The sequence below is a fragment of the Netta rufina genome (genome assembly GCF_964035555.1).
Source record: "Netta rufina genome assembly, chromosome: 9".
Taxonomy (NCBI): domain Eukaryota; kingdom Metazoa; phylum Chordata; class Aves; order Anseriformes; family Anatidae; genus Netta; species Netta rufina.
This window is the reverse complement of record NC_140132.1, coordinates 5,300,211-5,318,836: the sequence shown is the minus strand read 5'-3', so window position 1 is coordinate 5,318,836 and position 18,626 is coordinate 5,300,211. Positions and strand designations below refer to the sequence as shown.

At 43.9% G+C, this 18,626-nt stretch overlaps 1 protein-coding gene across 1 annotated transcript; it reads right to left on the bottom strand.

Annotated features, from left to right (window-relative positions):
- Positions 1–975: 975 nt before the first annotated feature.
- On the bottom strand, positions 976–18,626 carry AP1S3 (adaptor related protein complex 1 subunit sigma 3; the record flags this gene model as incomplete). Its single annotated transcript, XM_084292105.1, has 6 exons — positions 976–1,414; positions 2,638–2,775; positions 3,752–3,860; positions 5,000–5,178; positions 5,426–5,466; positions 18,536–18,626. 6 exons carry the CDS (start codon positions 18,624–18,626, stop codon positions 1,379–1,381), a joined length of 594 nt encoding a protein of 197 aa, XP_084148231.1. The 3' UTR covers positions 976–1,378.

Genomic DNA, 18,626 nt, shown 5'->3' with positions numbered 1-18,626 from the left:
ATAAATGTTGAAGGGAAATGCAAATCAATGCTCGGATCATTCTGGCATATTTGTCTGATAACTTACCTAAGTTTTGTATAAGGTAATTTCATGACTTGACAGAGACAAAATATCTAGCTACAAATAACAGGATAAGATAAAGAGAATTTCTCTCAGCTTTGAAGTCTGTTAAAGAAAATAATCTATCTGAGGAAGCCAGTTCAATCAGCTTATTGAGTTCAAATTACACTAACAGAAAGATAGGCGAGCTAACACACCTGATTCCCCACATATACAGTGCAACGTTTTATAACTCCAATGTCTTGTAACACATAATAGGATGTACAGCCCAACCAATTCTTCCCCTCTCTATTTTACCCTTTTTCCATTTGTGGAGCTTGTGAAGTTATAAAAAGTTAATTAAATTGTCCAGCCTTCAGAAAAATAGACCATTTCAACTATTAGAAAGCTAGCCTGCCTCATCCTAATAGATATGTGAAGTGGGGAATGGAAAATCCTCCTAAGAAAGATGGTTATTGGAGAATAGAGTCAAAAGATACACAAGATCTTCACCCTAAAATCCCAAAGACTATTTTCTCCTCCTCAGGATATCTCCTGCTCTTGAGCTGTATGTTTCCAAAGGCTGTACAGCTTTTCTCCAGGTCCAGGAGATCTAGGAAGACAGAGACAGGCCATCCACATGCAGAAGCAAAAAGGATTTGTGAAACCTGTGAGAAGTCTGCCTCAAGTCAGAACAGTCTTCTAGATGAAATGGAAGTGTAGCCTGTGCTCTAATAGCAGTTGGAAAACTGTCTTACTAGCAGAGTAGAGCAGAAAAGAGAAGGAAGACACTACAGCTCAAAGTGGCTGGGCCAAGGAGAAGTACATTTCTTCTTCAGGAGAGAGGTTAATCTTGTCAAAACAAGCTTATTAAATCAGGGCCCACAACAATTTGGCTTTTAGAAAAAAATTATTATTAGAGCAGAAAAATCATTACATTCAAAATAATGGACATTTGTACAAAAGTAGAGTCATATGGTCAGCAGTGGACCAAAACCAGTAAATATACCTCTTCCACGTACTGCCAGATTAACATTTTATGATGACAAAACCCATAGTTAAAAGACATGATACAAAAAACTGTTCAGTGCAGCAAGGAGAAGAGAAACTAGATCAAGGGTAAAAACAATTCTCAGAAACTCACATGCAGAGTAATCCAAACAGAATTGTTAAACCCTGTGCTACATCTGCTGACCTTCATCTTGATCATTATACAAACAAACCCCTTTAGTTATAGTTTTTTGGTATTTCTCTGAGGATCTGGCACATTGAGAAGCAATTTCAGCAAGTGAATTTTACAGGTGTATATAGCAGTTCTCTTTTCCAGGTAGTTTTAACATTAAAATGCAGGCTTGTTCATGTACTCTTCCACTGTCTGGAGAAAAAAGAAAAACAATTGATACATTATGAAGCAGCTGAGTAATTTAGAATCTTTGAACCAAACCCTCTTGTCCTACTATATATATATATATATATATATATATATACACACTATATACTATATATATATAGTATCAACTATATATATATATACACTATATTCTATATATATCTAATATATATATATAAGATATATATATCTAATTCCATGCAAAAGTACAACTATATATATATATAGTTGTATACTATATATATATATAAAAGTACAACTATATATATATAGTTGTATATTATATATATATATAGTTGTACTTTTGCTATAGTTGTACTTTTTATATAGTTGTATACTATATATATATATATATATATATATATAGTTGTACTTTTGCATGGAATTAGATCAGATTAATGTAGAAATAATTCTACTTTGAAATCCTTAACAGCCTTTTGGAATCTGATCTTCAAATACAACAACATGTAGCTAAATTCACCATGTCTAGCTGACCTTTGTACGAAGCTGGCCTGGTTTCATACGCTAACACCAGCCCAGTTTGAAAAACTGGGAAACTCCATAGCATGTCCCTAACTAGATAACTAGAGCTCCCATAACGCTGTTTTCCTTCAGTACCCAGAAAACTGAAGTTGATCTATCACATTCAACTGCTTTTGCCATTGCTGGCTCAACGCTATGAGTTACAGAAGAAATTCTCTGAGGGGTTTTGAATAAAGGTTACACATCTGTGCCTCGTAGAAACACTGCACAGGTGTTTAAGAATAAAAATGGGAGTTTTCTAGCACATTCTCTTTCCAATTTTAAATGTTCATTTTAGGTCATTATTTCCAATGCATTAATGAAGCAATAGATTTTTCTATATGTATACATAAAATGTACTCTTAGATTATGTACATATATTTCATATCTTAGATATACCTTAACCTGTTTCTTCATATAGCATCCAAGAAACTATAGCATTTAAACTGCAAGAAAGCAAAGGCAGTATATGAAGAGCTTCCAGATGATTTTGCAAGATGCAAGAGGATTGAGTTGAAAGCTCACCTAACTGCTCCTTTAATTGTGTTGTTGCACTTACTAAAACTAAACTTAAACCACACTTGGATAGTAAAGTACCAGAAGTGCTAAGCTATATTTTAAGCTCCTGTCAAACAAGGAAGATGCAGGAAGATGAGGTGTTTGCCTTTAGTCTTTCTCGGCCTTACCTCCTGCAACATGTCAGAGTCTTCTATGGCTTTCACTGCAGACCTCTTTGAAGTGTCTTGTACTTCTCCACCAATTATAAACTCATCAAGAATAAAATAAGCTTTTTCAAAATTAAAGATAATATCCAGCTCACACACCTGGCAGGAAAAAAAAAAAAAAATCCCACATTTAAATCACTTTACAGCATTATGAACAGTATTGGGGTAGAAGTTTTTTCAAATGATGAAATGTATTCAGTATATGCACTCTCATGGCAGGTAGCCAGGTGAAGAAGAACACTGCATGTTAGGCAATATTGCAGCTTCTGCACATATTCTCTTCGCATATATAGCCTAGACTTATAGCAAAGATATTCTACTTACTATATTTTATCAAATACACTACCTGCATTCTGGGTTTCAGACAACAAAGCTGACTTCCTAGCCTACTAACGTTATAGTCTTATACAACGTTATAACGTCTTATACAACCTGTGTAATATGGGTTACATATATTCACACGCAGAGCAAGACAAATTCCCTGTCCTAGTGACCTTACAGTCACCAATTCCTTTTTTGTTTCGAGGCAGTACAAACGTGAGTCATGGCACAGTGATTTAGATAAGAGATGAATTAAAGCAGTGAGAACAATTAAAAAAAAAAAAATCATGTGCCACCCACTAGATCAGACTAATATGAACCTTTCTCGGGTCTTTTCTTTGGAAAAGAAAAAAAAAACAACAACAACACTTTTTCTCGTCTTTATGTGCTCTTAATTGTTACACAATATTATGAAAATCTATTTGCTGTTTTTATAGCTGAAGATGTCAGGAAGGAGAATTAAAATACTGTTACCCAGTGTTTTCATTTTAAAAAAAGTATTTCTCAAGCTTTTCCCTTAAATTCTATTCCCAGAGAAAACATCAATATTAATTTTATTTAGAAGTAAGAATATGAACTTGATCTTACGATATTTTCAGAACTATTTTATAAAATATTCTAATAATGAATTTCCCTTTGGACTGACAGAGACCAAGGGGCAATTAGTGTAGATGGAAACAGAAAGCAAAACAGCAACAGGTAGCTGTTTATCAGCTAAACAGCAACGCAGTTCGTGGTAGAGAGTGAAACCTACGTTTCCAAAGTATCTGTCCAGAAGCTCTACATATCGATGAACGACCTCTAGTGTCAGGAGCTCATTATCCTGGTCTTCTATTGCACAACAGAAATACAAACTAGCATACCTAGGAAAATAGAGGCAAAAACAGGAGAGTGAACAGCTGGACACACTAAGAGCAAAGGCTCTTAGAAGTTACAGAAGTCTTAGAAGTGATATTTAATGTCTAGTCTCTAAAATAATCTTCTTTCATTCTCATGGTGTCCTAGAAAGCACTGAATAAGATCCGGTACTTTAAACAAATTATTAATTTAGTTAGAAAAGTAAACTCTAGCCCTTGGCAAAGCAGCTCCAAGATTGGTCTCAAAAAAAAACAAACAGTAAGGCAGCAGCACTTTAAACATTTCCCTCGCCTGCTGCTGTTACTGCTCTTTCTTAACAAAATAAAGGAAGAAATAAAGGTGGAAAGTGTTACATCTCAGTAAGCCTGCTGGCTGCCAAATGACTGACGGTGTTCTGCATGGGGCCAGAAAACGTGAAACTACTTCTCCCAGTCCATCTTCACAACTTACTTGCACCAAAACTTTGTTTAGATTGTTCCAAGGTGGGAGTAACAATCTACCTCAGCTCTCCGGTGCCACGGCCAGAGCCCCAGCTTATCACAGCATGCGATCAGATGTTTACATCCATCACTTCACAGCAAGGAAAGCAATTTTTGCTTAATGGAAGACATCACCTATTTGTATAATGTGCTGTATCTTAAACCTACTTCTGTTTACTACAAGTCACTTCACAAGAATTAGAAGTTAGCTATTGCTAAGCCTTGTGCAAATTATTTGTTTGGAAAAAGGAAATGGGAATTAACACTTTCCAGAGCAAAAAGTTTTTCAAAGACAAAAGGTGTTAAAATGTTGAAAGTGCCTCAGAACCTTTCCTGCAGCCTTCCTGAGGAAGCCCACACTTCTCAGTAGATCATCCTGAAGAATCAGGAGCCTAAGCCTTCTAACAGAATTTCAACTACAAGTACTTACTACATTATTCCTTTTTTTTTTTTTTCCATTTGATAGATTGTACAAATGCTTTTTTACTCCATAATTTACCCTGCCAATTTATCCAGGGTCATTGTGCTGCTATATTTATGATGGCTGGTTCCCAAAATCTTATTGTAAAAACAAACCCAAGTGCTAAAGTGAGCCTTTATTTTTCCACCTCTAGCATGTTATTTATATGATTAGTAATTACATGTTCTCATAAAATTACTCACACCTTTTGTAAACAAGCTTGAGGTCTTTCCAGTCAACAAAGCTACTTGTTTTCTGATGGCGAGCCAAAATAATCTGAACAATTTCTCGAACGATCTTTTTCTTCTCTTTGTCAGGTAGTGTCGTGTACCATTTCTGAAGTCTTAATTTCCCCTGTCGACTGAACAGCAGTATGAAGTGTATCTAGAGTAAACAAAGCAACAAGGTTAGTGCTGGGCACAGCCAGCTCTGCCCCGGGCACTGGCAGGAAGGCATTCCTGTGCCTGCCACGGACAGCACAGACCTCAGCGAAGGCATCTCTGACCCCGACCGGAGGTCTGGGGGAGGCTGAGCATGGAAGCTGGCATGCTGCCCTTCCTGCTGCCTTCCCTAGCAGATGTCCCCTCCCTGCACATCCCCTTCATACCCTCTGTCACCCGCACTTCCTTACCTCGGGCAACCTGTGGCTTTGCTTTGTATTCTGCTGCTTCCCTGGGGAAATAGAAGAGCATCACCCCTTTGCGGTGGCGAGAAGAGGGCCCCAGCCCCTGCTCCAGCAAGACTGGAGATGTTAGCAAAGGGACTACAGGTACACTGGGGACTACAGGGGGGGCTGGGGGAGTCACAGATGCACTGAGCGTGGCACAAGATGAGAAAGTGAATATTGAGATAGAGATGGTCATCACCAATAGCTCTGGCATTGCACTCTGCTGTAGAAGAAATAACGAAGAAATAATGAATGCTGTAGAAGAAATAACAGCCTAGAAGAGGGTGTAAGGAGCAGAAGAAAGAAGCCAACTGCTTTGAAAAGGGAGCTCGACTACTTTTACTAAAGAATTTATGAAACACAGACGAGTGTGACAACAAAGGATGGATCTCAGTGACCCAGGACGTTACATTACAGAAGCACTGGATGTACTGTTCTGAAATTTCAATTTCAAAGCCAGTCATAATTTTACATGGTTTGTCCTGTGATTTATTTTTTTTGTGCTTAGTATTAGCAGTATTATTGAAATACAGAAGTGCTAGCTTTTAAATGCCAGCGGGCCTTTGGGCGAGAAGTGTCAATGCCCATTTATACAGGCACTTTTATAAGCAGATGAAAGTAACTGGCTATACTAAGCCTTTAAGCAGTCTAGTAAGTCATCTACCCGCAGCACAGAAACGGCTTTAAGAATGCAGGAGATCTATTTGAGGATGACATCCATCTCAATGAGATGTCCTCTGCTACATGGGAAAACCTAAAGGGGCAAAAGACACTTCCCAATGGCTGAAGACATCGTGAGCTGCTCTGCTTTTTGACAGGCATCCCCACGGCTTCTCTCAACAGCACCAAGGCTCGGAGGCAATGCTCTCCCAGGAAGGATTTCCACCTGCAGCCACCTGCATGACCGTGCAGAGACAAGGCTTCCCCTGGTGCTGGCAGGACTAGGGAGCAGCACAGCAGCCTCCTTGTCCTCACTGACTTGTGATCCTTGCAAGCTCCCAGCAGAAGAGAGACCGGGGCTGACAGATCCCTCACCAACCACATTTCTATTAGCCGACCAACCTCTTCCCTATAACTTCTCAGTCTACACCCTAGTCCCTTCTCCTTCTTGTTTTCTATTCCAGCCAGCTCTTGTGCCTATAATTCCTCCATCGCTCCATCTCCCCAGTAAAGACTGAAGTTAAGGTTCACAATTACTATCAAGTCCCAGCAGAGAAGCGCACTTGAGATGTTTCTACTTAAAAACAAACAAACAAACAAACAAACAAAAAAAAACAACCCTGGATTTTACAGGAAATGTTAATATTCATAATTCAGAAGCATTCTTTAGTTATTAGGCCACAGAGTTGTTGAGTAACCTGGAGATAAGAGTTCTGACTATATTGGGAAAGACTTCAAATACGGGATCATTTTAAGGAAGCGTGGATTGGGTTGTTTTATTCATATCTGCCTGTGGCAGAATCGGCTGCAAATACGGCCCGCACTATCAATAGCCTACTGTGTTTGATAGAACTAGAAGGATTTTGTAGCTGCCTTGTGTTGAGCACTGTAATGCTCTCCAGACGAGTTTGCTAAATAAAAATAATTATGCTGCTGGCAGTACACACGGCCTAATTACAGTGAAGATCAAAGCACCGTGTTCTTGCCTTTCGCTGTCCGTATCACCAGCTGGTTTTTGACATGGTAATATTCCAGCTGTCAGGGTTACCCCCTCGAGGTAGATGAAGGGACAGTCCATACACTTCGTCCACAGAGACAAGCTGGATGAACAAAAGACTCTTTTGCTCGCTGCACAGCACCATTAGCTCCAGAGCCTTTGTGAAGAGGAGTGCCTTTTGAAAAGCAGAGCAGAGGTTCTGAAGATAAAAGCAGCAGGTCCACAGGTGTCCATTTAAAAGCAATCAGGCACAGCTAGCAGCTATTTGATAAACAAATTTCTAAAAATACGTTGAGTCAGATAGGAGAGGATGACCAGGTTTGATTGAAAATGCAGGGAATTAGTCAATGAATCCCTAGCAAAAGCTGAGAGCATGTCAGCATAACAAGATCATGCTGTTTGAGAAAAGTTTCTTACGCCCTCAGGAAGACATCTAGGCTTGCAATGCTTTGATAGGCAAAGATAAAGAAAGGGTACTCAAGTTTAGGTTCAGCTGTTGGACCTTATGGACCTTAAACCTGAGTATCTGTAAGCAATAAATATAGCTCCAGGAGAGCAACCCCATGGCTTTAAAAGGCTATATATCAATAAACCAGGGAATTCTGTGAATATTATTGCCATTTTCTGCTGATTAGCATACTCCAGCATGCCATGTTTCACCCATAGGAAAGCAAGCTGCTCTCCATTTACAATTGCTTGGAAAACCACTATTTTTCGTAAAGATGCAGCTGACGTGTTACCAACACTTCCATGAGTGAAGTTAACACTCTTTGCAATTAGAAGGTATCTGTGGACACTCTTAAATGCATCAGGATTCATATACCAGCTTCAAAAATCCTATCTTCTGGGTCTTCCATACATACTCTTTTACATGCAAAACAGAGCTGCATACCCCATAAATCAATTTTACTATTATGGAAATATTTACAGCTGTAAAACTGGTAAGAGCCTCTACTGTAGTCCATCTCCAGTTTTACAGTCTGCCACAAAGCAGTATACTCTCAAGTTGCAAGTACTTAGGGGAAAAAAAATATTTTTTCTCTCTGTTTTGACTCTTCTGCTTTTTTTTTTTTTTTTGCTTTCTTTTTTTTTTTTTTTTTATACCTTCTAAACTCCATTCAAAATGGAGAACTCTCTAGGAGATAAACAAAATCACATTCTCGGAGGAATTAAGCCTCATAAGTGTAAACACCAAATTGCTATGTTGCTATTGCCATTTCTTTCAGTTCAGCTTTGCTCTGCCCAGCCACCTTGACATGATACAACACATTTTTCACTCTCATAGCTCTGCTGATTACAGCTCACCACAAAGATTTGATGCATCAACAAACCTGGAAATGTTGAAATACTGCATAAACACCAATCTAACAGCTCATCTGTTCCTTGCTCCTTGACTGCGGAAACATACTTCCTTTTCTATAGTGCCACAAACAAGACGTTGATGAAGGAATTTAGGGTTGGCTTTCAGCAGCCAAGCTAGACATAGAGGTAGATTATCCCGCAATCCTTCTGATTTTTAAAAGTTCTAATTCCAGAGTAAAGCGAAGACAAACAACTTGCTTTGAACCAAACACCTCTGAAGCAGAGTGCTTTGTTTCCTTCTGGACACCTCCAGGGTGTGCTGGCTATGACTAAACCACCAGACCCACAAGTGACGCTGGAGAGGATTTTTAGGTCCAAGCTAGAATGGGTCAGAATGAGAAGTGCAGTTCCTATCACAGCATCAGCTGTCTTCGCATGTGGAGTCTGTAGGAGACAGGCTTCAGTCTGAGAGTTGAGTGTAATTTTATTTGCTTGTTTTACTGAACCAGACCCAGCCACCTACTGCATGGTGCCAAATCATCTCCATAAACGTCTGTAAGTAGCCTAAAGACTGTGTTTTGTATTCACAGGCTGTTATTTTCTAGTTGAAGAAACAGATTTCTCGGAAATCAAGAATTCAAACCAGATTTCTAAACCTGAACTCTGTCCTCCTCTCTGAACCAGCTGTAGCTACTTGATACAACAGGTCAGAAAATTATGGGCCTTCTGCTTTATTGAGATCTACAGAGCTAGCGGGGATGACAAACTGTACCCTTAGGTCCAGGGCTACTGGAAAATCAGATGTTAGGGTTCTGACACAGAATAATTTCACAGTAAATAGAAGAGCCATCAACAATACCAAGCACAGGAGGCTTGCATCCTAAGCCAGCTAAATGCTTCACACCCAGCCCCCTGGCTGCAAACTTGGATCCCTGGTAGCTTTTACAGAGGTTTTAACGTGCACTGCAGTGTTTAGTAAGGCTGTCTGTAGGACTCCAGCCTACACTGCATTACATACAGAACAAACCATCAGTAAGGAGATCAAATGAAGAAGACTGCACGGGAAGACAGAGCAGGTTTTCCTGACTCCCAGCATCATTTTTTTCCAGGTTGCTGTCCAACAATACAAGCATTTAAAAGTTGCCTTGCTTCTTTCTGCAAGGTGAACTCAAGGGGTCAATGGTGCGACAACCTAATTCACCCCCCTGTGAGCAGAAACTGCCCTAGCAATGTTCTCTGCCTCCCTACGTCCACCTATAAAGCATTTTCCAACTGGTTTCAAAGCTGTTCTGGAGCACCTGGAAGAACTGCAAGTCACCTGTGGGGAGGGAAGGCAGGAAAGGAGAGGAGAGGGCTGAGAGGAGAGGGCTGCTGGAAGGCCACGAAATGAAGCCAAGCTTCTCTCTCATGGGTGCTGGGGTTTGGCAAGGGTTTGCTCAGGGAGGCAGCTCTGCCTCTCAAGCAGTGAGGTTTTTAGGTTGTGCTTCAGCTGTCACCTTTCCAAATTCAGTTAAGAGCTCTCCTTAATCAAAGCCACCTCTATCAAACAGAAAGGCTCCTGAACAAGTAACTAATAATTGCGAATTAGGAATTACTGTCCTAAAACACACGGCTTGGCAGAACTCAGAAACTCTTGAGTTCTATTTAAAAATCTGAAGTTTAAGCCTGCTGTTGCCAGCTGAGGCAATATGACATGTTAATCAAGAAAAAGTCATGGACCACATAAAAAGGGTAATGGGATGAAAAAAGCCACACCTTTGGCTGCTGACATGACAACCACTGCTGACAGAAGCCTTGGGAAAGCCAGGCTGACTGGCTCTACCTGGTTGAGAGAAGGCAGCTTTTCATCATAAAGTTCTCTTTTAACTTATTCTGACTCCCTTGAAGTCTGCTTGATCCTCTCGTACTGCTTTAGTCTAGCTGAGTTCATATTCTGCTTGTCTTTTATGATTTGTCATTCCTACCTCTGATATCAAAAAAACGTCTTCCTCAACACAGATGGCTGTCCAGAATTCTTTTACATCTACTTATTTTTACAACACACCTGAAAATGAACAAAACCTACTGTCATTAAAATGTTTATTCTAAAAAAAAAAAGGATTAATAACCGTGAAAAATACATATCTATTGTGAGCACATAGATGGTTTGGAAAGCCAGGCTATTAGGGTAAAGCAAGGAAGACATACTGTATGGACAACTACTCACCTAATGTATTAGCATCCCAGACACACCTGGGAGAGGCAGAAGAGTAACAGACAAGCATAAGTATGTTGGTATTCTCCAGTTGCACGAAGTCACCATCTGGCTATTGACCTTTAATACATACGTGCTGGGGGCTAGGGGATTTTTAGAGCAACGATGTAAAACCCTGGGAACAGGCTACCTTGTTAAAAATGTTCGTTTCCTTATTTGTTTACTGTTACTGAAAGTTTTATTCTCGGCATCACAGAAGCTGACAGGTTTATTGGATGCTGCAGAATCCTAGCTTTAAGTTTTAAAACACAGTCTCTCTGATGTAAGCAAGTAAGGCAAAAAAAAAGTGAAAAAACAGCAACAGAAGAATGCCAAAGTAGCGTATTGTTGTCCAACTGGCACCGAGCTCCTTCCAGCTTAATCTCCATTAGGAACATTTCTGAACAATTTCCCCTAAACAATGCATCCAAAGTCCATGCAATAAAACCTGTGCCAGATCATTACAGGCACACGTGACTGTAGTTACACATTGATTTTATTCTCTTCATGATGCAGAACTCATCCTTACTTTATTACTGAAGTAAGAGTTGGAATTGACTGGCACACCATGTTTGAAGGAGCCGTACTCCACGCGGCATTGATCCAGCCAACAACTTTCCCGATAGCCTTACTTGAGTTAAGCAAGCCCATAATTGAAATGGTATAGCCGAGCTGAACTTCTGAGCCAAAAGCACTTCTGACCCTACCAAAGGCTGGGAAAACAGCTCTCAGAGCAGCTGCGCATCCCTCGTCCTGCCGCAGGAGCTGACACACCCCCGCCTGCGCTCACCCCCACAGCAGGCTCCACGTGCAGCCCTCCTGACCTTGGCTCCTTTCTCCCAGGCCAGCAGCATTCCTTCCGTCACCTCCTCCCCGCGACACGGGCAGCCTCCTGCCTCCTCCTTGCAGCTGCTAGCGTCCCACCAGCGCTAAGGTCAGGTTCCTTGCACCACAAGACCTAAAAACCTCCAGGACGTAGATGCAAAAGATTCCTCAGTCTCATTTTTCTTAACTTGTAACATTTTTATTATTTATTTTTTTTATTCCTGCAAGAGGAATGACTCCTTTCCAGGCAATAAGCAAGAACAAATCAATGCAGGAAGGGTGCATAAAACCTGCCTCAAACTCTGCAATCTGAGGGCACAGAAGGGTGGCCACACCACAACCACTGGAGCTGGTGCTCACACCTCCAGCCTTGGCACCTGCAGGGATGTTGGCTGGCCGACCCCGCAGGGAGCAGCACCATTTGAGAACACTTAGAGCAATCATTAATCGTGTAATCACATCTCTTCTGCCGGGGTCTCAGACCTATCTGCGTTTGTTTATGCATTGCTGGGGTTAGCAAATCTCAGGTAGGCAGCTCAGAGGAGGAGGAGATGAGGCAGGAGGCTGAACAAACTGCCGAGAGCGCTGCCCCGGTGAACTGACTCACCAGAAAGCAGGGCAAGTGCCAAGGCTGTCTGGGGTTTGTGTGTGTATGTTAAAATCCTTTTATTACAAGAAGCTGAGCAGCCTGTGATTCACCTTAGCCTCAGACTATTTTACAGTCACAAGCCATTTTCCCAGTCTGGTTCCAGAAGGCCTGTGAAAAAACAGAGCTGCAAGCTAGTCCAATGGACTCTGGCAAAAGGTGCAGTCACTTTTACTCTCATTTCCACTTTGCCTTATCAGTTATTTGCAGAACCCTGCTGTGTGTGGTACTGCGGTGTCCTTCCCTTGCCTCTGACCTCTCAGGAGCAAAGGTAAAAGGCTTTGTCCTGGGGCAGGGGACACAACGAGGTAGACAGCATTCCCCTGGCTCCTCAGTCAGCAGAGGGACAGCGCTGCAGGCTGGGGCCACCAGTGCCCCATAGGCTGAGAACACCCCAGGTCTTGCAGCAGCCTCACACCGACTCCACCGGTTCCTGTGCATCACAGAGCCACTCACTGGGAAAACGAGCTCTGGAGGGACTGAAGACAGACGTGAGTTTGGATCATTTTTTGAGTGACTTGAAAAAGCATCAAAGTAATTTTCTGGAAACACTGAAGCACTTCATTTAGGCATTTTCAGTGGAGACATTCCCAATTTTCCATTTAAAAAATGGCTCTTTTTATTAGGGTTAAAAAAAGACATGGATTTAACAACCTAAACATGAAAAATGAAAGAAGAAACTACTGTTTATGGAAGGAAGAACCAGAGCACAGGATCTCACCCAATGCTTTATGTTGGCCCCAGGTTTTGCCTGCAGAATGAAAAAAATTGAGTGCAAGCTTCTGGGTGAAAAATTAATTCTGCTATTCATCCAGGTCTTGTTCTGAGTCTTGGAGGAAAGGACATGCCTGAGGTCCCATCCCACCACTGCCCTCAGCTCACGCACTCACTCCTCATAGGACCCGAAGCTACGACAGCTCTGAAGGGACCAATCTGCTAAAGCCTTATTTTACAGCTGAAATGCACACAGATGCAGGCAATTAACAAGTTCAGATTCAGAAATAACAGGCTGCTTTTCAACAGTCACATCCCCTCGTGTTCCCTATCCAGCTGTAGCACGCTCTCCTGTTACCTGAACAGGCGCTAAGGCAGGCAGGAGCCACAAACCTCAGCAGCATGGTGGAAAGCAAGGGATTGGATCTGAGTCTCCAGGCTCAGAGCCCGTGTCAGGACTAGCTGTTCTCTGCTCAGGTCATCTGCTATTCTGGCCTTTATATTCCCCCCTGGTGCAGCAGCAGTTGATATCTGGTAAGTGGCTTAATTCTTGGGAAATGCCAAATGGAGAAAGAGGTATCAAGTAGAACAGGACTTATTTGAAGAACCTGACATGTTTCTGAGCCCGGTGGTTGTGAGCTGTGAGTGTTTCGTTTTGTTGTTGGTCACTCAGACATTCCCACGACTTTTCTAGATCTGCAGGCAGACAACCAGACGCTCTCTGAGCACTTCATGTGCTGTGAGACAAAAGCACAACATGGTAAACTTCTGCATTTTCATCAAATAAAAATTATTCCATTTCTTATTTCCTTGTGCTTTATGTCTATCACTCACCTCAGGGCACTAAGCAGAGGGTGATGACCATGTGGGAATCCCTGCACTGGCTGACTAGCCATCTGGAGCTGCAAGCCTCTGAGCAAAACTACCTGCAAGCTGTAAGGCAGCCACAGACATTGACTGGCTGCTGAAGAGGGCTTTTAATGCCATCTTTTCTTCTCAGGCCTGAAAAGAAGACAGCAGACAGACATCTTACACAAATTCAGCAAGTTAGTGAAGAACAGAGACTGGTGCTCAGAGCACCTGGGGTTACGTCTGTGATGCTGAGAACCACGAATCCAGGACATATTAGCCCAGAAAGCTGTCTGGCCAGAAAGGCACATCATGCTTGCCTTCAAACACAAATGGTAATTTTAGTTCCTGTTCCTCCCCCACTGCATGCTACGTCCCTACTCACAAACACCATTTGTATACGATGGGATCTTACACCTCTCTGAACTACAGCGTCTGCAAAAATGCCAAGGCCCAGGGCTGGCCGCTGAAGAACGCGCACACCCAGAGCAGCCCGGAGAGTGCAGCTGACAGCCTGGAGGAACAGCACAGCAGGGAAATGGGTGGGAAGGAACGGCAATCAGTAGCTGTGCATAGGTAACAAAAAGGATTATTTTTACAGCAGCAGTGCTGGTTTAATTTTGGCATCACTGGAAAGACTACAACTGGCTCACATAAACGCCTGCTGCATACGCCAAGTGCCAAAGCATAAATCCTGTCGGGACTGTAGCAGAAGCAGCTCCACCTGCCCTCCTTGGCCCTCTGGTTTCCTCAGTGCCTCCATCACTGTCCCTTCGCTGCTTCTGCGTACAACTGGTGACTTTGGAAGGTCTACACGACGGTTATAAAGCATAGGATTTTGTATCAAAAGAAAGATACAGAAAAGCTGCAAAGAGGCAAACATTTTGACACGCTCCACATGCTGAGCACATTGCCCAGAGACTGTAAAGCGTGAATCACAACCACTGCACAGCCAAGATGTCCAGGCAGCCTCTAGTAATGATAGTGAGTATTCAGGAGAGAACATTCAAAGCTGGAGGAAGATCACGTCAGCAGCCAGAGACTGCAGACTTCCTGAGAAGAACCCTAAAAAACATTTTTCCTAGCAAATCCCACAAAATGGTATTCACAAGTCCAGCTGAATGATAGGGTGGTAACTGAACACCAAATGCTGTATTCCCCCAAGTACTACTCTGATCTAAGCAGTTTCCAGGAGGGCAGACTGGAAGAAGCAGGGCATCCATAAAATCACTCTGCTGGCACTCCTCGGTCTCCAGGAATCACAGCATTAAGGACTTAGGGACTGAAACCCAGACAACACACCTGTGGGCTTTTCTTCTGTGAACTGCCTGACTAATACGACACCCACGGCACCCCTGGCAGTGGATTAGAGATCTTTCACCTACGCTACATGAAAAAATATTCTCTTTCGTTTTCTTTACACTTAGTGCCTAACAACGTCACAGGTGGTACTCTGACATTTCTTGAGGAAGCAGTATTCATAATTTCATGCATTTGAGTTTTTCCCCTATAGTCATCTTTCCAAGCTAAAACATCTCAGGGTCTTCTCAGAGCAATGCCATTCCATCACTACTATCAGATCCCAAGCAAACAGTTCACTGCATGACAAACAATGAAATACCACATGTACACTCCCTCACCTCCCCCACCACGCATAACGCTGCCTCAACCAACTGGATTCATTTGCTTGTGATTTTCTCGCCTTCTCTCATCTCTTCTTATCTGCTGCCCTTCCTGCCTTTCCTAGTTAAATTCCTAAAGGCAAAGTTCATCTCCGCGAGGCCAATGTGCTGCTGTATCAGAGTGGAAAAAAGCAGGCAAGGTTTAGAGCACATTCTTCTCCAAACTGCAGATAGTAAGTTCTGCAAAACACTGAAAACATCTCTTACAGATCCGTGTTTATTTTAGCAATTAAGGGCACTGGGACTGTTGGGAAAGTCAATATTCGGAAGAGCTGAGAGTTCATTTACAAACACCAGGCAGGTGTCAGCACCTGCAGTCACCTCAACTAACATTTCCACCCAAGCTTCTCGGTCAGCAGTGGGTATCAAATATCTGGCTAAATGGAAACACTGCTTGCCAGCTCCATTTCTATTCAGGCCAAGTATGTTTGCAGAGCCCATTTCTCAGGGGGATTCTTTTGAACTTTCTCCGGGGCTTCAGATCACGCCTACGAGAACTGATTTTTCTCACTGCACTGATGAGCGGCGCAGGCAGGAGGGAAGCAGGGCCTTTTGCTATGCAGGCAGCAACTCTGCACTCAGAGCTATGCAAGCAGAACCATGTACTCCCATCGAGATTATACTGATAACGGTGAGGTGGCAGTAGGATCAAGGTGTTGCAACACTTACAGACGCGAGAGACTACAGCAACACGTGTCCTTGGGGAAAGAAATGTTTCTGCTCTCCGTTCAGTCCCTGCTCTTTCACTTTCTTAAGCACTGAGAAAGCAGTCCTTCAGGAAATGCTTCTTCACTGCAACACTACACCTCAGGGAGAGGAATTTAGTCTCTTTTTTCTAAAAAGCCTTTGTTTGACCTGCCACCAGGTAGCAGCTGAGCAGTAAACCGGTCATTCTCAGCAGGATGTGAAGTAAACTTTGCTAAGCAGATACCTTCCTGAAACTTGCCTGGAGATATGCAGCAGAGCAAACAATTGAACCCACCCTCCTGCTGGGAGGTGGTACCATTGCCTTCCATTCAAATCTCAGACCACGCGGTAGTGGTGGCCAGCACAGCTGCCTCACAGCAAACAGGAGGAACCGATCTAACGAGTTTAAGTGACCTGCTGCAAGTTCTTCAGCTGTGAGCCTGAATAAGGCTTATTCTTGGTTTGTAACCCAATAACCCTTCATTCTTGACCGGTAACCCAGTGCAACAACCCTTCACAGAGGCTGGACAACAGACAGAGGAATTTGAAGCGAAGGAGTGCCCTGACAAAAGCAGCCTTTCATCAGCACTCATTTCACAACAGGAGAACGGGGTAAGGCTGACAGCACTAGCGGGTGTTATAATGCCAGCACGCGTTATTATAGCAATGCCTCAGAACAGGAAAAACAAAGAATACGCATGTTTAAAAAATTATAATTGATACAGCAGACAATACTGCTAATAAGCAGTGCTACTGTAAGCACTGCTCCCCTGGGACCACCGCGAGTGCTTTAAGAACCGGCATTTGTGAAGTGCATGCACCAGGGCAGAGTTCTGAGCTCAGCTTGCCTGAAATCACCTCCCATATTTACTGACCTTCAAGGGCAAAATAGGAACTCCAGTTATTTACATAAGCTTTACACGAGGGAAATTAACATGTGGGGCTGTCTCAGGGTGTAACCAGCTTGAATGTATGTATGAAGACTTAAGGTGTGGAGACTGCATTGCCATCTGTAAATTCATTACTGCACATATTCCATATGCTAATGCAATGACAGGGTACATTTTTCTAACTACACTAGACAAATATGAGGTGTGTTCTGACCAAACCACTGAAAAGAAACAGCTCAGCTCCACCTTTGAAGACACAGCCAAACATCAAAATTCAGCCTCCAGTGAAAGCAGAGGCTGCTGGGCAGCCGCACTGCTGGTGACTGATCTCACAGATGCACACAACAGGCAACCTGGGCAAGACAGGAGCTTGGGGCATGCTTGCAGAACCTGCCCTAAGCCTGAATTATCAAACAGCGAGATGCTTTCTCAATTACAAGGCATCACTGACCGTCTTACTGCTCCAGAGCCCACAGTCCTCCTTGGGGAAAATCTAGCCATTATTCCGGGGACGTCAGTCATCAAATCTAACAAAAGAGAATAACCACGGCGACCTTTTCTGATCCCAGCAAACCGTCACCAGTCTGCAAGCACAGGGCTGAAGGGCTTCCCTCGCAGGATCCCTTTAACCTGGAGGGCTGCTGCCCCTATCCAGGGCTGGTAAAAGCTCAAACAAGAGCTGCTGCCACCTCCTCCAGCTGCCAACACACACTGTAGGAACAGACCCAGACCCAAGCAGTCCCTATCACACAGATAGGTCACTCCAATTGCCCACTCATCATTTTGCCATGAACTGCACCCTACTCAAGTGGTTAGTTTTTCAGCTTAGGCTCTACTAAACTGCACACGTGAGCATCCATCACTTTCTGAACCTGATGAAACAACTTCAGCCAAGCTTGGCAGCGAGGCAGAGCTATGACCGAGCTCCTACAGCTCTCGGGAGACGAGGCAGCCGAGCAGAGGCCCCTGGGCTGGAGGCAAGGCTCCACACGAGCCCTCTGCTCACCAGACACAGGGGAACGTGTGTAGGGAAAGGGCTCTTCCCCGTGCTCCTGGCACAAGAAAACCCACTGCCCAAAACTGCAGCGCTCAGCCGCCGGCCAGCCCGAGGACGAGGCCCCATGTGAACGCAAACCCGATCCTCCTGCAGCTCCTCGGGTTACAGGAAGCCTTCATCAGCTCTCTCCAGAGCAGCCTCGTTTTCCTGGTTCGCTACCAGCCTGTCGGCATGACCGAGGCTCACCCCACGGGCCGGGCAGGGGGCAACAACACGAGCCCACCGCTCCTTTCCTGCCCGGAGGCGCAGACCTTGCCCGAGCTCCCTCGGGAGCGGGGCTCCCACCTGCTGCTGGCACAGCCCTCCGAGCACCTTCCCCCTGCTGAAACGCGGCTCGGGCCACTCATCCCAGCAGAGGGATCTCTGGGCAAAGAGAAGTTTCTTTCCTCCGGGACCGAGACCGCAGGAGGGTCGCGCTGCCCGTGCCCCGTCCCCCACCACCTCCCCCCGAGCTCCGCGGGGCCGGCCGCCAGGTCAACCCACGGCCGGCTATGGCGGGCGGGACCCCGCCGCCATCTCGGGCCGCGCTTACCATGGTGTGGCGGCGGCCGCAGGCTGGGAGCCGGCCCGGCCCGGCTGGCTGCCGGCTGCCTCCCGCCCGCCAGGTGAGGCCCCGGCCGCAT